The 23,255-nt window shown below is 40.4% G+C and overlaps 1 protein-coding gene across 1 annotated transcript in view; it reads right to left on the bottom strand.

The window, feature by feature from the left end:
* Positions 1-1,556: 1,556 nt before the first annotated feature.
* Positions 1,557-23,255, bottom strand: part of LOC143172087 (methyl-CpG-binding domain protein 2) — a 44,264-nt gene continuing 22,565 nt past the window's right edge. Inside the window, exons 4-7 of the mRNA XM_076361330.1 lie at positions 13,911-14,001; positions 12,973-13,150; positions 4,175-4,315; positions 1,557-2,026 (exon numbers count right to left, since the gene is read on the bottom strand). Of these exons, the coding sequence (XP_076217445.1) occupies positions 4,186-4,315; positions 12,973-13,150; positions 13,911-14,001 (399 nt within the window). The 3' untranslated portion in view covers positions 1,557-2,026; positions 4,175-4,185. The remainder of the gene's footprint in view (positions 2,027-4,174; positions 4,316-12,972; positions 13,151-13,910; positions 14,002-23,255) is intronic.

Here is a 23,255-nt window from a genome sequence, read left to right as displayed (position 1 = left end):
GACAGCCGGCATGGCTTTCTGCACCCGCTTGGGAGGCGCTGAAGCACGATCGGAGGCAGCGCAGTCCGGACACGCAGTACCGGAGGTTTTGGGTGCAAGACCAGGACAACCCCCGACCCCGAGGGCATTAAGTGTTAATATTGGTGTAACGAACAGCAAAAAACTACACGGCACAGCTAAACAGTTACTATTAAGAGTAACCTTTCTTCTGAAAGAGCTGTATCTGCTTTTTGCTCTTACATGAAATATTTTAATGGGGAAGAGCCTTTTAAAGCCACTTCTGTGCCGGTTTTATTGCACTTCAACACGCAGCCGTGTGGAGAGTAATGTCCTGGCATTTTCATCCCTAAAATGAGACTGCATTGGACAGCTACGCAGGAGGAGTCACTCACATCCCCGTTCATGAACTCTTTGATCAGTAATTAGGCAATACCACTCTGGAATTAGAACAAGTAAAAACTGTTCTTAAATTCAACTAATTATCAACGGTGATGTGTTTTCACTCATCTTCACTCAAGTTCTACTTCATGAGTTTTATCTGTCAAACCCTTAACTCGTGTTCTGAAAAGTTACTGGGTAGCGCAGCATACACACACTCCCAAAAAGCAATCTTCATGAAATCCATCAAGTAATGATTATTTGTTGGGAACGTGGCTTCCTTCCAAGTTCACAGAAGCCTGTTAGTAACAGGCTCCATTCTTTCCTTGGGGAGAGAGTTTGATCGCTCCCCAGTCTGTGACCCGGCTGGAAAAGACCAGATCCATTATTCTCTTTTATTCTGCCCAACTATAAGCTGAAGGAAGCTACTTCAGGAAAAAAAAAAAGATGATTTGTCTTGATTCCCAGCCCGCACCCGTCCCAGGATTAATCCTGCAGCAAGATCACCTGTCTCCCCTTTCCCTCTTGCGATCGGTACTGTGTGGACAGAAGAAGGACTCCAGAGGCGATGGAAAAGCTCCCCTGCCGTGGGCTGCGGAGCAGAATGATGCGTTACTCGTCACGGAGAAGCAGACATTATTCTAACCTTGGAACTGCTCTGACCTGCCAGGCAATTTAGTCTTTAAGTCCCCAGGGAAGTCAAGCAAACCTGCTCAGTTTTTTTGATTATTTCTGAGTTTTCTGATTAACTGTGCGAGACCCAACTCACGTCACAGAAATTTTGCAGTGCCGTAGGCCATCCTGGTGTCCTAACTGCTTCGCCCAGGCAGACAGAAACAAGCCCAAGTTTCGGCACCTGCTGCGTTCGGCACTGGAGACACTTTCTTTACAGTCTCACTTCGACCTCAAAGCAGAACTCCGTAAAGTCATGCCGGCTACTTATTTTTGACAGTCTTCTTTCTCAGAGGAAATACGCAACTGTCCTTCACCTCGGCTGAAAAATCCGCAACTGCTCCCCAGTTCAGACAGAATTCCTGAGGCGGTGCTCTGGGCAGAGACAGTACTCGCTGATAAACGCTTTTCCCAGCCTATCCAGTATCTGGCCAAGGGAACACTGAAACATGAGCAGGGACATTCTTTGGTTACTCTATCCACAACGCAACACAGTTTTCAACTGCTTGGAATATAATCATTTATTTATCTTTACAGTGATGACTGAAGAATGTACAGGTGTTTTCACCCATAGGTATAAAAATCTGTTTATATACAGAGTCACAATAATCTTTAATTGGGAAATCATTCTGTTCTCCTGATCCATCCTTACTAAAAACCACAGGAAAAACAAATATTTAGTACAGGCAATATAATTCCAGTAGGTTTGCAACCTGGCATCAAAAGCTCAGCTTTAGATTAAGGGTAACGTTCGATACTTAAAAAAGGACTTTAAGTCATAGGACACAAAATAAAGTTGCTTTTCAAATAAGATATATACATCAAAAATAGGAGTCTAAAAAAGGCATTGGTTTTAATGCTATTAGAAAGCTATATAAATGTGCATGGGTCCATTTCTTCTTATAACGAAAGACCGAAGGAGAAAGTGCCTCTGTCTTTTAGGAAGTTCCTCCCGGGACAAGTCAGTTAAAAGTACCTGTAAAAGAGAAAGAAATCATCCCTTTTGGAAAAGCAAAGGCTGATGGTTGCATCAGTTAGAATGACTTTGTTGGAGCAGTTACAGCCGTGTTTCAGTTCCACGTTAAGAGCACACCATAAACAGCTGGTAAGCGGGTAACAAAAAGTTAATACAATGTACGTGGCTACTCAGTTGTCAGGAGTCCCACCGACGCCTAGTTACCTTTCCATTAAGCACAACCCGCATACCCAACACGCTTTTAGCATCCAGCCTCTTTCACCTCGTCCCCTCCGGCACATTACCCAGGCTTCTGCAGCACTTCACTTAAATCACTTTCTGAATTCTTGCTTTTTAAATACAGCATAATGCGTACATAAAAAGTTTCTTAATATAAAAAGATCATACTGGAACGTTATTCTGTACAAAGGAAAAACAAAACCTTGCCTCTTTCAAGCTACTTCACGTTAACTAATCCACTTACGCAAAAATCTTGTTCAAGTCTGTAATTAAAGCCACCAGGGCAAAAAAAGCAGTTTTACAGAACACAGCCAACACATGTACATTTACATGTACACTGGCTACGTACATGTAGATAGGTAATGAGTTCACAAGTTGGTGAAACTCAAGGTCTACTGATCCGACTGATTTCTGCAGAGAACCACAGTACCAGTGCAAAACTAAATAAATGTATGACTCCATTACAAAATAATTATTTTATGCTAAATTAAAAAAATCAGATTGACAATTTGATTCTAAAATGGCAAAGGTTTGAAATTTCACATCTTAAACCATTGTTCTTTCTTGACTTCCTTTAAAGTTATCCATAATTAGACTCTTACAGGAGAAATACTCGGGGATTAAGAGTTTAATAGTAAATAGCTGTAACTTTAAGTAACTAAAAGATTCCAGTAGCCTGGAAAACATCGAGATTACTGGCCTGTTAAGTGGACTAAACAACACTGGCAAATAGCTCTGTCCACAACTTAGAGATCAAATGTCCCTTTATGTTGCACTGACACTGTAAGTAATAAAAATGACTGTGCATTAGAAACATGAGTATTCAGGGGCTGGTGGGTACATTATAAACACATTTTCTTTCCAATTATAAGAATTTGCTCAAGCAACACACCCTTGTATCTGAAGCACTAACCTAGCGCGCAGTCCAGACACTGAGTGCAAAAATAACAGCTGGCTGCCGGGTGCACCGGGCTCACCTTCTTCATACAGGGGGGAGCCAAAATGCCATGGAATTACCACTCTACGCTATGGGTTGAATACCAGTTTGAGTGTTCAGCAGCCTTGCTAAAGCAGGTCACAGCCTGGAAACTTCCATCCCATGTCTGCAAGTTACCTGAACGTAGTATTCATAGTTGTATAAAAGCTAACTCCTTTGTGTCTGTCAAATAGGAAATACATATGTTCTTTTCCCTTGTGGGTAGTAACTCCAGAACTAAAAAATGAAATTAATTCCTTTAAAATTACACAACCATCTCCAGACAGAATTCTTAGTTGTTAAAACTTCTGCTAACTCCTTATGAAAAGGCCAGATCTCAAAGCTGTGCGCTTTTCATAAATGAGCGCTACGAGCTCAATGGAAACAAGAGAATGAATTGCCATTCTTCTGCAGATGATTAAAAGAGAAAGATTTTTTTAAGAAAGTGTTTGGCAAATCCACAGATCAGTACTGTAAAGAGGTACAAAATACACGAAGATGCCTTGGAAAATTAATTTGTAGAGGTATTATCCATTTAAAAATAAACAGAGAAGTTTCAGGAACTTGTTGTGTAATTTTACTAAATTAAATTTTGAAGAACAGAAAAAGGCCAGTTACTTTGATTGCCTTACCCCAGTTTCACATCAAGTATTAAGTGCCAGAAAATATACCTGCAATCGTTTCTAGAGACTGGGCCCTTGCTGTAAAGGATAAAAAACACTGTTTTTTCCTCCCTGGTGATCTGTGTAGCATCTAATGCGAGGATGTTCATGTCTATATATGCAAAATCAGCCTAGTGTTCTGCCAATACAGTGCATGTCAGCTAACATACGTGTGGGGAGACAGCAGGACTGCTTGTGTGTGATATGCTACTGTCCACTGAATGACTGCTGAGTGATGGCCCGGCTGAGACAGGTAAATCTCAGAGCGTGCCTCCAGGAGATCTGACTCACCTGATTTCTTTTTATGCTTCATCTCCATTATCCATTTCTACATCTATATCTTTTGTTGTATCAGCCGCTCGTGACAAAATGTCTGCCATTAGTGCTTCCTCCAGTTTTTTGCGCACTTGTTGCACCCGCTCTTCTTGTTTTCTGAAGGGAGAGAAGGGAAGAAGGGGCACAAACGTCAATCCTTCAAGTATACTAGTAGGCTGGGAGCATAATACTGGCATAAACAATGACCCAGAACTGGTTTCTCAACTCTTATTTTAACTTAGAACAGAATATGATAGAACAGTTCCAGTTGGAAGGGACCTACAACGATCCTCTAGTCCAACTGCCTGACCCCTCCAGGGCCTACCAAACGTTAAAGCATGTTGTTAAGGGCATTGTCCAAATGCCTCTTAAACATTGACAGGCTTGGGGCACCGACCACCTCTCTAAACTCGTTTACTAGTTCTATTACCTTTGCACCTACACATGCACACAGACAGTGCTTGGTGCTAAAACTGAGAGTACTCTGAGCCACAAACCTCGCTGGTTTAGCATGCATGGTTTACTTTGCCTTGTACAGAGACAGAAGGATTCAGTGTGACATACGATCTTCCACTCTCAGATTAGATACTTGAAAAGACCAAACAGAAAGTTAATGGAGCAATATCCCACTGGACCATCTTTGTCAGACTGGCTTTTTTCTTTTGTTCTTTTTTTTCTTTTTTGGCAGAGACATTTTAGGGTAGATCACTGAAAATCATAGCAGGAGATTCCCATCATGAGCATTGTAAAGGATATCTGAGGCAATCTCTCTCTCTCTCCCAACCTAAGGGTGTGTACATCAGGAGCACCTTCACAGGACGGTGGGACACTGAGTCGGTTTCTAAGTGCTCAAAGAACCAACTCCAAGTCCCACACAGAGCGTGTGCAGGGGAAGAACCTCAAGGAGCTTCACTGTTTCCATTTATTTATTTAATTACTCCCACCTATCTATTCAGTCTTACCTACTAGTCAGTGATGCATTTAAGATGGCAGCAACTTCTGCTGAAACAAAGATTTGTTTCCCTGGGGAAAGTTAATTCAGAAATATTACCTTGATATCAATATAAATTTAAGATATTTTGACTCAATGTTTAGTTTGGAAGGTAATATTTAGCCTTCAAATGTTACCAGAAAACAAGAAGTCCTCTTTTGAAGTTTTCCCAAGAGAACACAAATTTTGCATCAGACCCAGTGGTTTTTTACATGAAAATCCGCTTGTTCTATCAAGCTGTGTTTTCCAAAAAAAAAAAATCTTGAAGCAAAACATATGCTTAAAAATGGCCAGAACTCATCAGAAGCAGGCACAGGAAAACACTCGTTAGTGCCGCAAACTCCCTGTGGCTATTTAGGATGGCAGGACAGATACAAAGAATATCAAATCTTAGAAGAGCAGGAGTGATATTCAACATGCTCCACAGAAGCCTCTGAGGAGCACCAGCCTTGAAGGCTATTCAGTTCTACGGCTGCAACCACTACCAGCACTCCCTAAGTACTTCAGAGGAGGCTGTCTGCTTACAGAGATAGCAAAAGGAAGAAAAAAAATGAACAAGCTAGCAGTTCAGTACAGAACTTGTTTTCTATCTTCCAGCTGTTTTCTATCCTTGTTTTCTACCTTCAATATACAGCGTACTGTCCCAGAGCTGTTAACTTTCAATGCCTAGAGAGTGATCATTCAAACCCTGGGGCAGAGAACCGAACAAAACCAAAGATGCTTTATCTTTTGCAGAACCTGTGTGACAAAGGAGAAATAAAAGTCAGAGTAGCAAATCCAGTATTTGTTAATGGAATGAAAATGATCCCAACAGCACACATAAGCTGAAATACAACTTTTTTAAAAATCAGTAATAAAAAGTTGTCACCATCTCACTGTTGGAATACACTATGAACTGGCCAAAGATTATGGAAAATAAATAGTTTAAGCGTATTTTATTTTTCCCCTTTTTGGCTTTAGAATTTTGACTTTAAGACAGTAGGATCTTTCCACAATCCACAGCCTACAAACTCCATCGTAACAGACTTCAGACTACAGTTAATCATAGAATCATAGAATACGAGGTTGAAGGGACCTCAAGGATCATCTGGTCCAACCGTTCTCAGCAAAACCACGGTCTAGACAAGATGGCCCAGCACCCTGTCCAGCCGAATCTTAAGTGTCCAGCATTGGGGAATTCACCGCTTCCCTGGGGAGGTTATTCCAATGGCTGATTGTTCTCATTGTGAAAAATTTTCCTCTTGTGTCCAGTCAGAATCTCCCCAAGAGTAACTTGTACCCGTTACCCCTTTTCTTTTCCATGTGACTCCTTGTAAAAAGGGAGTCTCCATCTTCTTTGTAGCCACCCTTTAAATACTGGAACAATGTGAAAGGGTCTCCCCTAAGCCTTCCCCTCTCAAGGCTGAACAAACCCAGTTCTCCCAGCCTTTCCTCATATGGCAGGCTTCCCAGTCCTTTGATCATCTTTGTGGCCCTTCTCTGGACCCTCTCCAGCCTGTCCACATCTTTTTTGTACAGCGGGGACCAAAACTGAACACAGTATTCTGGGTGCGGCCTGACAAGTGCTGAGTAGAGTGGGGTAACAACTTTTTTATCCCTGCTGGTGATGCCCTTGTTGATGCAACCCAGTGTCCTGTCGGCTTTCTTTGCCACAGCAGCACACCGTTTGCTCATATTGAGCTTGCTGTCCACCAGGACACCCAGGCCCCTTTCCACAGAGCTGCTCCCCAGCCGGGTAGATCCCAGCCTGTGCTGCACTCCTGGATTATGTTTTCCCAAGTGCAAGACCTTACACTTGTCCTCATTGAACTTCATAAGGTTCTTGTTAGCCCACTCTTCCAGCCTATCCAGGTCTTCCTGCAGGGTGCCTCTCCCTTCCGAAGTGTCCACTTCCCCACTCAGTTTGGTGTTATCAGCAAACTTCATCAGGGTACACTTGATCCCATCATCCAGATCACTTATGGAGATATTAAACAGCGTTGGGCCCAATATCGATCCCTGGAGGACCCCACTTGTGACAGGTTGCCAGTTTGAAAAGGAGCTATTTACCACCACCCTCTGGGTGCGGCCTGTCAGCCAGTTCCCCCCCCACCGCACGGACCACTTGTCTAGACCGTAACGCATCAGTTTCTCTAGGAGGAGGCTGTGGGAAACCGTATCAAAAGCCTTGGAGAAATCCAGGTAGACAACATCCACCGCTCGCCCCACATCAACCGAGCAGGTTACTTTGTCGCAGAAGGGGATCAGGTTTGTCAAGCACGATTTGCCCTTGGTGAATCCGTGCTGGCTTTTCCCAATCACGTGCTTCATTTGACTTGTGATAGACCCCAGGAGGATTCGTTCCATAACTTTCCCAGGGACTGAAGTAAGACTGATGGGCCTATAATTTCCTGGATCCTTCTTTAAGCCCTTCTTGTAGATGGGGTTGACGTTAGCTTTCTTCCAGTCTTCTGGGACGTCCCCCGATCTCCACGACTTTTCAAAGATTATGGAGTCATACAGTTAATAGCCATTTACACCAGCAGATCCCTTCCCTAGATTCCTGGTGGTTCCTTACTCAGGGCTAATTTAGGCTATGATAATAAATACAAACATCTAATGACAGCGTTTTTTAAAAAGTGCCTGAATGACCAAATCAGAGAGAAGAAAGCTGCTGGAATATCTTTATATATAAAGCTCCCCTTTAGAGTGCGAAGAACATTCCAATGAACTAAAACACAGTAAGGACGCTTCCCTACTCTTACAAAGAATGGATCAAGAATGAAACGTAAATGTTCCTTGAACATGGTTCTGGTCACTGGGCATTTTAAGTGTATCTCATGGAAAAGTCCTGAAGTATCACATATCCAGTGAAGATACGGGAAATCATCAGTCCTCCCTTTGTCAATAAGTCGCAGGGCATTTATACAACCTTACCCACTCAGTAACCTGAATTAAGCCACGAACAGCTGAGCTAGGAGAGAAAGGAGGCCCATTCTAGGCTGTGAATATTTCGTAACATCAATGTGTATCAGAGAATGCACTTGCCAGAAAGCACACAAAAAATTAATCTGGAACATCCTTTCTTTCTTGGTGCTACAAGGCCCTCCCCTGCTTTGCTCTTCAGTCAGTCTGTTGTCCAGACATGGAATCTAACATAAAGGCCAGCAAGTATCTTATATATCAACTTTGAGGTGTCGGGCACAAAACAATCATAAGCTTTACCACCTCATTAGGCTCTTTTATTCGAGATCTTCTTTTAAATGTACTTAACTATGTTGATAAAGTTTTGAAAAACTTATATGCTGAAGCATAAGCTCAGCCTGTCCTAGATTTCAGAATCGTTATCCTGATTTGTAACAAGCTCCCTCCTACCATCTCGGACATATGACTGTAGTATTTAACTCTCACGATGCACGGAAGTGACAGCCAGTTTTCTGTATCTCGGACTAGCTTCTGTTATTAAGGGCCCAGGTTCGCTATTACAGTGTATGTGGCCTTCTCCGGAGGTTACTCTCAGGTCTTGCGTCCCAAACCCACGTGAAGACATAGCTTTCCCCAGTTATCTCATTTCCAGATTTTCAGCCAGCTAGTTGATCTCCCAGGGAGCAACAACCAAAATATAATTCACGGCGCTCCCAGTCCTGAAGAGTCTGGTCTTCTAGCAAACAGAGTTTTTAAGTATTAAAACCATAGCTCTTTTTATACAAGTAATATGACTTTTAAAGCCTGTGAACTACCAAGAGCAAATGTTTAAGAACCAACAGCAAGAAAACACTACTAATAAAAAGTGCTCATATTTAACACTAAGTAAAACTCTAGGACTTAAGAGTATCGCCATTCAATTGATTAATTTGACTTCTTATGCTAATTTAGCACAGCAATATTCAGTAAAACTGCTTTAGCCCACTAAGTCAACAGGGTTAGCAGTGCTGCCAGGGAAGGCAAACGTGCTGCTCACAAGTGCCCACTCTTCGCTACCGGCCCTCAGTCCTTAAGCTCCGCAGCTCCCCGGCACCATCCTGGCGATGGAGCTCCCACGCAGCAGCAGCCTGTGCTGATCCTTCTCACCTCACCGGCTGCATCACTTGCTGCTAAGCAGCTCCCTGGCCACGTGCTCTTTTCAGCCTTCCTCCCAGCAAGACACAATCCTCATCCTTTAGTTTAAGTACTATTGCCTTCGAGAGCAAGCTAAAATTAAAGACACATTACTCCTAACACAGAAATCCACAAGCCCCTAATTCCAATTCTGACCTTATTTTCAGTGGAGAACTGCTTTACACAACAGGATTGTGTATAGCTCTGCATTCAAGTGATTTCCTTAGTGCTTAGAACGATTTTATTTGTCCTCGCTACTTGCACTCTTCTCGGCCCACACAACTAAGTGATGTGTGCATGTTTTAAAGACGTGTGATTCCACACTACTGTACGCAATCAAGCTATCGATACTGTGCCAACCTCCCCTCTGATTTCTCCATCTATTTTTCTATATTGTTAAATCTATTGAGGCTCCATTTGATTTAGTTCCTTATGTGCTGGCACGCCAACATCTACTCTGTCATCAAAATCAAAAATTGCATATAGCTCTAGTAATAGCATTTAGCTGCAGCAGAAACACAAAGGTATCTTTACATTTAAGATTGGTGTCAGATTAGATGGGAAAAGTCCACAGAACCAGCTTGTCCTTGTCTGAACTCCAATCCCACCTCCCTACGTGTCAGGAGGGAGGTAATACCCGTTTTCCCCTGCTCTTCCAGCACATACAAATATAGCATTTTTTGGAGACAGTCTAATCGAGAACCATCACCGTAAGTGCTTACAGTAACATTTACTCTGTTCTTATGGAAAACATACTCTAGAGTTTCTCAGCAGCAGGGATTCCAGAAGTTTTCCACTAACCAGATCTGAGATGCGCTGCTGAAAGGAGAATTAATTACTAGTATGTTGACTGTATTTGCTGTATTATATTAAACTCAGGTTTAGGGGCATCCGCTAATTCCCCCCTACACATACACCTCTCCAACACATCACTTCCGATAGATCTTTCCCATCTCCTCCTCCCTTCTCAGCAGAAATTAACAACTGTTGAGACAGGGTATTGAGGAATATTGTGAGGGACTAAGCTACAGCTGACTGGCTTGGATCAAGGTTCACAGAGCTTAAGATGAAGACATTCTTAAACCCATGCCAAACAAACTTAGAGAGCATTAAACTTGAATTACTCTCCATTCCTGTCTCATGGTAAATACAGCTTAGTTTTTGGACAGATTAACAGGTACTTTTTCTTACCCACCACTGTGCAGAGCATGACACAGCCAGGCATACCACATTAATTGTTATGCTTTGGTAAATTTAACAGTTTACGGCTACCCACAAGTAAAAGCAGAAGTCCCATTACCATGCTATTTGAAAAGGGTAATTGTCAAGATACCTGAGAAAGCTCAGGAACAAAACCTACTGGGTGATGGTAAGTGCTCAGCAAAGAACCTAGGCTGAGCAAGAGAAAGGGCTGTTGAAAACTGAAAGGTGGGATTTTCAGAAACGACTTATGTGCTTTAGGAAAATAAATCCCCTGAAAACTATAAGCTTTAGAAAATCCCACTAAAGAGAGACATTTGAAAAGAATGACAGACTGGACTATGAAGCAGAACAGAACAAAAATGTGAGTCAAAAATGAATTTTATAATATATTGCAAAACTTCATCCACCTAAGCACGACTAGAAAGAACAATGCACCTATTTGTTACTTTCAGAAGATACCATTCCCCAGTTCATCCCAAAAGAGAGAAGCTGGTTAAAGCATTTATCTAGCAGAGACACAAAGGTTGTCAGTCTTAGCCTTTCATGGAAATGGAGGCAACTCAACAGCGCAGTTGCAAAGAACATAACTAGATGCTGGTCAGGAAAGAAGATACAAATAGAAGCTGCAAAGCAGCAGTCTCAAGATAAATGATCTCACAGACTTAGTGTGGGAGAAGACAGTTAATAGGGAATTGTAAAAGCCTGCCTCAGGAGGCTAAGATTTGGATGTAAAGACCACTGAGAACCACACCATACTCCTGGGAACCACACCATACTCCTTTTACATATGTACCTTCCACAGGACTAGCATTAAGAGGCTCAGAACTATTCAGAAGGTGTATCCCACAACTGAGAAAAAAAATAGGTGCTTGTCCCTAGTGATAAGGAAGCACAGTTGTTTCTTAACCATGCATTTACAGGAAGTTATTTAATGTTTTCCCAGCAAACGTGCTGAACCAAAAGAGGAAATTTTGCATTTTACTCTGATTATGAAAGAGATTTACCATCATTACATGACCAAGAATAGTTCAAGTTAAACATGAGTCAAGCTGACAGTTATTTCATTAGATGTAAACAACTGCTATGATCTCCCTGAAGAATCTGTAGTACAAAAGAATATATGCTGGCACCTTACCAGATATCGCCAATGGCAAACTTTTCCTTAGTACTGCTTTCCTTAGTGAAAACAGGTGCTGTATTCTGATACTACTTCTTCGTGCAATGTGTTTTCTGGATGGTCTTAAAATGAAAGCCAGCTTCACAGAAACAGTACGAAAAGGTAACTTCTAAGAATATTTAATCCTTTTGTAGTGAGCTGCCTACGAAGTCATGAACCAGAAGAGACACTGAACTGGCAGCATATTCATAGAGGTAGAGCTGCTCCAGTTCAGAATCCGTGTCCTTCCTGAGTTGCCAGTACTGTCCGACATCAAATTTAGAATCTGCTTTGTAAAAACAACTGAATGACTGATAAGACAAAAAAGGAATTTTGTTTCCAATAAATAGTAAACATTGTCAAATATGCTAAGAAAGTTTCTCATCCTGCCCTGTAACAAAGCAAGAACAGTTCACCTTCTGAAAGCATTTCAAGCTGATGTTTAAGAAAATAAAGCAAAGTATAATCAGATAATTTTAGACCTTAACATTAGCTCTGCAGAAGCTTCAGCTAGCCACCTAGGTCTTAGAAAAAAAAGTGATAGTAGTGGACTTTGGTGCCGAGTGAATTCCACTAAGTGGCAAGATCCAAGTGTGGTCTTCGGATACCCTATGCAACCTAGAATTTAACTAAAAATGTGATACTAAAGGCAGCGTTCATCCCATGTGTTGATTCATGCTAAGCAATACTAAGAAAAATTGGATGACAGGACTGTGTCCCTTGTCTTGCCACACTCTGGCAATTAGTCAGTACAACAAGAAATCTCTCTCTTCACTCAAGTCCTAACCCTGAAATTCAGTGCTGAAGCCCCTGCTTTTAGTACCCAAAAACGGATGCGTCTTTCTTTGAAAATTAACAGTGCAGCTATTAAAAACCAAAATCTTTGCCCATATGTGAATAGATCTACCTGTGTCCTTCATGTATCATATCCCAACCTCCCACTTTAAGAGAGTGCATTAGCCACAAAGCTATATGCTATAGGGGAATATTCTTATTCTCCTTTGTTGGAATTACTTACTTTTTAACTGAGATCAACAAATTAACTAAACCAGAAATGGGAAGGAAGAAAGCCAATATTGATCATGACTATAGCTTACTGTTTAGGGCACTCTCCCGGGAAAGAAAATGTGGATTATGACTCATACCTTAGTGAATATTTTATATTACTATTTTGACCACAAAGAAAAAACCCAGGTTTTCATTTTTTCAAGTTACTGAACTAATCAACAGGTACAAGAAAAATGTTCACGCTTCTCTTCCCTTATCTCCAGGACTGCACTGATCCAGGAAGACATTTACTGTAATTGAACTTGCTTTTTGTTTTACTTAAGACTTTATGAAACTTACCTAATGTCATCATCTGTGACTATGAAAGCTTTGCAGAGGGGTTGAGATGTATTAAGCCAGACAGCTGGGTTCTTCTCAACAGCTGCAGAGAGCTGCCCCGTGATGGGTGCAGAACTGGTGTGCAAAGCACTAGCAACAGCTGATAACAGGGTATCGTCATTGTTACCTGGGCCAACTCCTAAAACAAAGATAACTGAATAGTTGCCATTCACATTCCATATGTAACTTCCAGTGGCAGAGCTCTTCTCAGTTTGTAAGGTTATGTACACTCATGATATAATTGCCACTGGATACATGATTGTATAATCTAAACAGTTAAGTGCAAGTTCTTAAAAATGGCTTTGTAATAGCACAGTTCTCATTTAAGTATAAGTTAGCATTTCAAAAGGCATCTCATTTCTAAAATTGGCTAGGTTTTTCGCTTACACTAACAATTACAATATCATCAATTTTTTAATCAAAATGATTAATCAAAATGATCACATCATAAATTTATCAGTCACATATTGAAATAGTTTCTTTGCAGCTTCATGGTACTAATCCACACCAGCACAGCCTTTGCTTTAACACTCCAAGGTATGAAATTAATTCTGGAAAATAAACACCGGAGATTTTTACAACACTCAAATTCCCAAGAAAATCTCCCAAGCAGTGGAACAAAGTTATTAATTTTGAACTATGACTTGAACATATTTTAGATCAACTTTCACCAATAAGAGTGCAGTTCTGAAGTGTGGTTTATATTAACTATATAAACGAACTAAAAATAAACATAGTTTTGGAGACTGAGGTATTTTGTCAGCAAAAACATTTACAATTTGAAGTGTACTTAATCTGTCTGTAAACTGAAAACTTGTTACGAGCATCAAAAACTCTGCCCTTTTTAAGCACAAACAACTTTGTGGATCTAAAGCAACTGCAGTAAGTGAACACAATACCTTGAAGACCCTTAGGTAGCTCCATGGATTTTATGATTTGTTCACTGACATCCGATGCGCTGAGGCCTTGTAGCCTCTTCTCCCAGAAAAGCTGAAAAAGAGAAAACGAGATCGCTCATTAGAAATAGCAAAAAAAAAAAAACCTAAGTCAGCTCATGGAAATAAACAGCATTCATGATCAAAACAGCATCAGAACAATAAAAGACAGACAGTGCCTAGCAGCTTGCAGAACAGTCAACCTAACGGTCACATAAGCTACCGAAAAGGTAATATCCTATCTGCTGATGGAGTTTTAGACATCGGGAACATGCTTGTATGGAATTATGCAGCGTGTATAATTCCAGCTGGAGACAGCTCTGCACGTTGGAGCAGAACAGCTGCACCAACACTAATGCTAATCAGCAGCTATACCACTTCAGACCTATGCTGGCTTGATGACCCGGCCCTTTCCGATGCTGTATAGATCTCCTGACTTATCTGGAAATAGAATCAAATCTTTCCACTTTTAGGAAGATACATGAACTAAATTCACATTCATTGTACTTTCTATTGCTTTGTTTATTAGCTGGGAACATGTTTCCATTTCTCACAGAAACCAATTTCTTGACCTAAGAGATTTTTGTTTAATGATACAGATTTCCCTACTCACTCCTATCTCACTGGTCTGAAGATTCATCCTGAAGTTCTGGGCTGGAGATTAGCCACACCTATGCTTTAAAATGGGCCTTTTCTATTTAGCAAGATAGCAATGAAAGCTAGTTAAAAAATTGATTTCCATTCCACGGGAAGCTACATTTAACAAATAATCTTAATAAGGAGGTAAGCAAGAACGTAGCTATGCAATTTCCTGTGGAAAGGACATTCAGAAATAGTTTGATTTTTCTGCAGGATACGGGGGGAGGAAAAAAAAAAAATCTGTTTCTTTTCATGCCTGCAAAATCTGAGACAAAAAACTAGACAAGCAGTTATTCTCATTCCTAGGAAATTCTTTGTTGCAGCTGGGTACCCAAAAGTCTCAGTTTAAGATAGGGCTTTCAAATGTCACATTCTGCTCTAAAAGTGGAACTGAAACAACTAGAGCATCCTCTTTCATCTTCTGTGGAACCTATATTGCTAATCATACAACATCATAACTGAAGCTGTACATCAGCGATTCTTATTCAGGAAAAAAAACATTTTTTCAGTTACAAAGGTAGTAAAGGCAAAGAAAAAAGCAACAAAGAACATCTACCTTAGCATTAAGAGTATACTACTGACTGAAAATAAAACATGCAGTTATGCCAGGAAAAACACAATATTCTCCACAACACAGCTGTACAGCTTTATAAAGCAGTAGGTTGAATGATACTTGCATTGCCCGAGAGATTACTATGTCATTTTCTAGAGATCTGCTTATATAAGCACTCTTCTCTGGACAATAGGACACATTTGTAACCGAGTTAGATCTAAAGTGGCTTAGAAAACCCACACAGGATCACCTAAGTAAGCTCTACAATGTTTTCACGTGTAGTCGTGTGACTACATTTCACACATTCTTGACAACTCCGTGATTTGACAGCTTTTTGAAAATACCTGTTGCCTCCTGTGCCTCATTTTACTAGAGCCACTTAAACTTCAAATGCTTCCTGTAAACTGACTCCTCACTCTTAACTAGTACTAATTTTCAACATTCCAACCCAGGTTTGAGCTATATTGCTAATGAGTATCAAGGCACCTCTTTTATCTTGTTAAATGTTAAACATTTAGTACCTCCAGTCATTCACTCCTGCTGCTTACCACTATCGCTAAGCCCCCACCCCAAAAAAGCACTCCAGAGGTCTTGTAGCAGTCCTCACAGCTCCGTGGATGAAGTGGAAGTGCCTTAAAGCTGTCTAAAACGCTAAAGAAATCCTTCGTTACAAAGGCAAAAACAGCAACTCACTAGCCAAACTCTAAAAGGAGTATTAGGATTCAGGTAAATGAAGTCAAAGTAAAATCCTATCAATTCAGTATTTCATCTCTGGGTTAGCTTCCCATCTTCATAAAGTCTCTACAAAGCTTATTCATGTTTTCCACTGTTAAAAGAATTCACCCTTCGTTCCCCTTTCCCTCTCCGTTTCATCAACTTTTAGAGATAAACAAAAGGCCCATCAACTCCAAATCCAAGCTATGTTTTTATATGCTACAGTTAAACATAAGAACATCCTCTGTTTATTCAGGATGAAATTAATTGGTCTACAGCAGCAAACACATCACCAAATACCATCAAATATTACTGGGTTTTGATTCTTCGGTTCCCTGCTCAAATCAACCCAGTACACACCACAGAGGGAACGAGGAATCAGGAGAACGTTTTGGTTACAGAGGGTGTATAGGAATGCAAATGCCTGTGTGGGAGAGAGAGGTGCTTGAAGAAAGACAACTAGCACATATGAAAGCTTAGAAGATTTGGGAAGTGTAGTGCAATATTGATTGGGTGAAGCTTCCAACACCAGTACTCACTCAGCTCTTTAAGCACTGATTGCAAATGCAGGGAAAAGTCTATACAACTGTCAACACCTCAGATGACTTTGAGGTCAATGCCAGGTAGAAAAAAAGCACTTGGCACTTAGACACACCTGTTAAAACCAGACTGAAGTGAAGCATATTCCTAGCACAAAGCTTTCAGCACCACTATATGTAATTATTTGCGAACGACAATAACTGTGCTCCAAATTTTCATCTCCACTGAGACTGCACAAGTCACTCTTACTAATTTTTTGCTCAGAAATCAATCACGTTCCTAGAGTTTTATTAGGAAGTTTGTTCCCCAACCCTTTATGGGTTCTTAGGAGTCCCGCCTGAACCCCTGCATGTTTTCCTGTATCTTACTGAAGATTCTGAGCTGGACCAGGCCTGGACAAGTATTTCCCTACCAGCTGCACCAGGAATAGCTATTAAGGGACAGAGAGAGAGGGAAGGAAGCTGCTAATACAAACTCAGAAAAAACTTTGCTGTTACTCCACTTACATGATGAAGATGCAACCATTCCACAGCAACGGAAGTATGCATTCAAGTCACTGAAAAAGATCATGCAAGCCTTGATGCGCAGAATATCTGCCTCTGAGGTTACAGCCCTAAAAATAGCTTATATTATTTAACTTGCAACTCTCTCATCATTAGTGAGACAGGGAATAGAAACAGGGAAAATAAAGCTCAGGTTCACAGGCTTTGTGCCCCACTACGCAGAGAAATAGGCACCTGAATTAGGAGCAATTCATAAAAATACCATCGAGTTTAACAGGCATCAGCATGCATAGACCACAGCCTAGGCAGACTGCCCCCTTGGCATTCGTCTCCTGCCCAAAGCCATCTGGACTTCATAAAACAAGCAGCAGCCCCTCACACAGTGCAAGCGTCTGCAGAGACAGCCACTCAAATTCAGTAAATGACTGCCAGCAACAGAGGCCACCTTCTGCATAGTAACCTTATATCATCTCACAGTTAGAGGTTTCCTTGTAAAATGGAGTGAGCTAGCCAGACTCTGGGCTTTTCTCAGCTTGAGTACCCTGAAGAGTACCATAATCCCTGAAGCACAGGGCAGGCTGATACAGTCCAATCTTCCTTCCTCCTGCTGAGAATGCACCAGTACAGCCAGAAAAGCAAGATTCATGCCTCCAGGAAAGAAGCATTAGCAAACATGAGACCCTGTTACTCAGTAATGAGAATCCTGATGGGACCAGGATAGGAAGGAATGAGAGAAGAACTGGATTTCAAGATTCATCACTGTTATGATGTGGTATTTCATTACTAATGCAAAATGAATAACCATTCTGAGGATTCATCAGTCAGTTATGGATATTCATCCTGTTGGAGGATGAAAAACGGCCCTATTTCAGTTTTGCTTGAAGTAGTGGTTAGGGAACACACACTGAAAAGAGCCTAAAACCCAGGTCCTTCATATACCGATGTTTGAGCGTTCTAGATTCAAAAAGACCCAGCAGCCAAGTGCTCCATTTCCTAGGCAATTTATCAATATGCATTATCCCCAAAGTGACCTCTTATGCAATAATCTCCTTGCCGAGCAAGAAATGTATCCCTTATCACTCAAACTTACTATCCTAAGGGCAACCCTGTTTTTTTCCTGTGACAGAGGAGGCAGCATAGGAACGCAATGCCAAGGTCCCCAGGGTGGAGCAGAATTTTCACTTCCTTGTTGTTCTGAAACTCCATAATGGCAGAGCTGTACTACAGCTGTGCTTCTGAAGTTCTTTGTTTGGGGAATTATAAAATATTGCTTCCTCCATAATTGTTTCTTGTCCAAGAAAAGCTATTTGTGACTAATGGTGAACTATAATCTAACCCGTAATCTCTGTAAAAACACAATCTCCTAAGCAACTATTATTTCTCATTCAGACAACAAAGAAATGATAGATTAACCTCTCTATTGCAAGAACCACCAAATACAAACATATTATGAGCTGCTCCTTTTCCTGAGATAAATAAGTCTATTTGCAGTTGCTCAAGCAATGGCAGCCTACAGGAAATTTTTGCTGGAAAGCAAATTCCATTCCAATTCTATTATTTTTAAAAGAAAAGCATATACGTTCTTAATATTCAAACTTCTTGGAGGGTGACTGATTTATACATAAATCAATCAATCAAGAACCGCAAATTTCACCTGTCATTTACTATTTACAGAGTATTGAAAATACTGTAGATGTCAACAGAATGATGTACTTGACAGGACACACAGAAGAAAGGACGACAATTCTGGTGTTGGTGAGTTCAGAGATTTGTTTACTGAGGTGGTTGCTTCTACACCATACAGCTACCATATAATTCAGAAGCGTGATGGACACAGCAAGTTTAAGAGCACAGTCACAACTCCAGGTAGCTGCCTTGGCATCTTCTCAGCTCTCTGGAACCACATTTATTTCCACGCTGCTTGCAGATGCACTAAAACCTGGTATGCGAGCTGACTGAAAGTTAGTCATGTGTACACAAAATACAGTCAACATATCTATACTGTACTGCAGACGCAGACAGCCTGCAATTTTGTTATGTTTTAGAATGTGTTTTAAAGGCTAAGTGAGACCAGAATGCCAGTAACCATTTGGGAAACTGCTCAAGTGATTGACACTGCTGGCAGTTCAATGAGGAAATCTGATTAGAGGTCTTTTCAGTGTCTCCATGGAAGAATTTAAAAGGAACGAGAATTTCTCCAGAATACTGGAAAACTTTTCCTCTTTTTATATCCAGCTGCTGAGTTGCTCAGCTCTGCTGCATCCATAATTGCCAATCAAAATTTCAGTGCTCCTTCAGTTGCCTGGGCGAGGGAGATGAAACTTAACAATCTCATTGGGTTCCTTCCATCCTTCTTTTTGATAGTTCTAATAGATATGAACCAAGAAGCTTAAGTTTTCCAACCCTATCTAATTCTAGATTCCTTTAAGTTGATTCACAGGAAATAAAATAACATCTATCTGACAAAATACAAAGTGCTAAGAGCTAAATACGTCTTTCTTGTTAAGAACTGTTCACAAGAAGACACACATAAAATGACATCCTGCAATTTTTCTTGTAAATTAGGCTTTTTAGACTGCATATATCCTATGCCAAAAAATTACTATGGTCAGATTTAATTTGTTGTATATAATCCTAGTCAGTAATCCATTACGATACAATCCACTGCAAATATATATGACAGTAAGTACTAAAGAGACTTTCAAATCAATTTTAAAGAGTACTTCTGGCCTACAGATAGATGATGTTATAACTAAATACATCAGGTTTATCCTAAGGTGTTTTTAAAAAGTAAATCCCCTCAGATTTATCCTAAGGTGGTTTTTAAAGGTGGTTGTCTGCCACAGAACTAGAGGAATCAGATCACATAATTCTAACCGACTACCTGATTTTCTCAAAATGAGCTTTGAAGAGAAGGATGGCCTTCTTTTAAACACTTGAGGTATGTTCGTGGAATGTTTTTAGCCAAATGTATCACGAAGATACTGAGGTCAATGCTTTGCAAATTCAGCGTTATGATTACCACTTATATGAGCATCAGTTCTACCAGTATGGTTTCAAATAGCCCTACCACCACAATCAGCAGTATACAACAGAATTAACTAGTGATCAGTGGGTCCTCAGGAGTCAAGGCTCTCCCAAAGCAATACCTCAGGTATCATTATGTTCGGGGCGCAGCGGTAAATGAGCGAGTTTCCTCTTTACCCTGAAAAAGGTCAATAAGCGTGGAACAGTGTGAACCAAGAAGCTCTAACACATGAAGAAGAGGGTAAGTGCTCTACATAGGACACAGACCTGGACCTTTTGGAGGCACCGAGTGAGTGTAGTAACAAAGGGCAGTGAATCCATAAGAAAGAAGTTTGATTTGCAGCACCATTCCATTTGATCTAGTTAGGTACAGAACACTTGACAGGCAAGTAACTCAAGTTTAAGTGATTACATAAAAGATTTGCTGCCTGTAATAGTTTCAGATGGTTACAGGACTTCCTCTGCTTCACATTCACTCTTCTCATTGAGAAATACTCAAATCCAGATGCACAAGTGGAGCATTAATGTGCCCTGAAGTACTGCTACATCTAGTGGCCGTTTTGCTAAATAGGAAGGAGGGAGAAAACAATGTGGTTTTAAGACAGTACTCAACACCACCTAAGAGGAAGATGACAGATATAGTTGCATGATTTTTTGATTCATCGTTAATTCCAGTTTCAATTTCAGCAATGCTAATCTGACTTTTTAAAATCCAAACCATTACCCTTAAATTCATCAAGAATGTATCATATCTTATCAAAACTTACTAAGTCTAACAGTGGAGAGGAGGCTAAAACAAGGGGGTTTGTTGTTTGGTGTTTTTTTTTCCTTTCCTTGCAGGGCCCACTAGCAATCTTTCAGGATTCCTTTTCTTACACCGGTTTATCAGTGGACTCTGCGAGGGAAAAAAACCCCAAAGCCACAGAAATAGTAAGAAAACCTATCTTAAGTAAGCTTATGGACAGTCAAAATATTTTGAGCAGGTTGATACTTCAAAAAGAGATGTTAAAGCACTTTGAAGAAAGCTGCAATTGAGGCTATTAGATCTGCTATTTAGGAACTTACAGATACTCCTATCATTTGATTAGATATGAAGAATTTGAGAAATCTCCGTGGATTGACTGGTACTGGTATTTGAACAAAAGCCACATAGAGGAAGAAGACTGATAGTTAAGAGGAGAGAAGTCTAGTGAGTACCAGAAGACCCTTCACAGAATGCACTTCCTATTTCCAGGATTCTCCAGAACATTTCCATTTTTTCTTGGGTAAAGTTCTCCACTCTGATAATCAGTAATCTATAAAACCTTTAAGAATGGTTCTGAAAGCTTTAAGATGCTGTCTTGCAGAGCTGTTGCTTGAAAAAGGCTTAGACAACCTCATGACACTTTTTGTGTGCAACGAACTAGCATGCTGAATATATGGAACCAGCAGCTGCCACAAAGATCTGTTGCTCTAACTGACAGATTTACCTATACGAAGATCATAGGCAAGCTGTTATTAGTTTATCTTTCCAAGAACTACCACAGGGTTTACTGCTTAAAGAAGAGCTGCTGCCAAATATCTTCCCTGCCAACACCAATAAGCATGTCTTCTCACTCTCAGGTCATGAAAAAAACCTACTGACTGCCAAAGGAACTACAGTACTCATTTATTTTGATCTCTACATAAGGAGGCAGGCCAAAGAGAATTTTCAGGGAATTCTGGTTAGACTGTCTTTTGAAAAGGGAGATACAATAGATATAAGCCGATAAAGCTTTCGGAGATGGATATCTAGAACTACAGAAGCAAGAATCCCTTAAGGGATTTGGGCCAAGGATTGAAGAAACAGGGAGGAATGACACTGGAAGCGGTAACTGAATAAGCTTTATATACAAATAGGCAATATAGTCAGTGTTTCAGCATTCACTTGAATATCCAACACTGATATATTTGCAGTTTATGTACGGGAAAGTTTGCACACCTGAGTATGAGAGAAGGAGAAGACAGTGACACATGTAGGGATTATTTGTGTAAGGAAAATATAGGCTTTATCTGGAGGGGAAGAGAATTCAAATACATTTGCAAGGCTGCATTTGTCCAACAATTGTATCTCAAGTGACAGGTGCTCCACATGGTGCAGGCTTTATTAAGAATGAAGCTTTCCAGCAACTTCAGTCCTCACCCTGGCTTCTCTACTTTATCTCAACAGATCACATCAAGAAAAGAATTGTTGCTTTTTGCAAACCAAGCAAAGATTGTATCTATTAATATTTACGCTCCAGCTAGCGAATAAAACATCGGAATGAACTGCATGCTATGTTCAAACAAGATGTGCATGTGCGTGCATCTATGTATGCATATATGAAGGGTGCACACATGATCAATGACTGGAATTCCTCCATACTTTTGGTTATTAATACCAAAGAAATATTGATAATTGTATGATGGAACTCTGTGTGTAAAGAAACCAGATCACTGGAAATTGTTTATGAAAGCTGTCAATTTGCTTAAGATTCTCCAGTAACTGACAGCATACTACCTACATTAAATTGCTTTGTTCCAGATTTTTTAATGAAAATTTTACTGAAAACTCAAATTTTATATAAAAACAACTGTAACAATCTATTCTCTCCCTTCCCCAAGTCTCCCACCTATGTCAATCATCACTACTCAAAACCACGACAAACCAGAAAACAGCTCAAGGCAGCATTCTAGCTTGGAGAAAAGCAAGAGTGAGACACACCAAGATTTTGTTTTGCTATTAGATATGTAAGGTTAACTATTCCACATTCAATGCAAACAGAGCTACCATTTCTTCTAAATGAAGTATGTCAATACAGAGTAAGAATAGTGTTTAAAGTGTCCTCTTCCAAAGATGAACTGTTGCAAGCAAGGAGAAAGGAATGTGATTGAAAAAGAATGCTGACACAGTGATCAGCAGACGATGGTTTCTTGAAGATCTTGCTATAGCTTAATCTGTTAGAACCTATCTTAAGGAGGCAAAGATTTAACTTGGGTAGGTTTGAAAATAGCCTATTCTGCAAATCTTTACTGGATAGTCATTCTCAAAAGACAAGGGATGCATTCCTGAAGATTTCAGTCACTATGTATTTGAAGAAAAGATTCTGGAAGAAAGAACACAGGGAAGAAATAGGCAAGCAGGAAAGGGTTTGGAATCCATCAAGATATGAATTGCCAGACATCCATTTCTCTTGCCACAAAGGTGCCATAACTTTCATATGCTTTGGTGATTATTACTGGTTCAGCAGACATGACCAAAAGGAAATTCCTGACACATAAAGTGTAGTAGTTCAAAAGGAAAACCCAAAGAATGCGAAGAGAATCAATAGACAC

This window comes from Aptenodytes patagonicus, chromosome W, assembly GCF_965638725.1.
Source record: "Aptenodytes patagonicus chromosome W, bAptPat1.pri.cur, whole genome shotgun sequence".
In the NCBI taxonomy this organism is placed as follows: Eukaryota; Metazoa; Chordata; class Aves; order Sphenisciformes; family Spheniscidae; genus Aptenodytes; species Aptenodytes patagonicus.
Note: the sequence above shows the minus strand (reverse complement) of the source record. Positions and strands in the feature narration are given on the sequence as shown.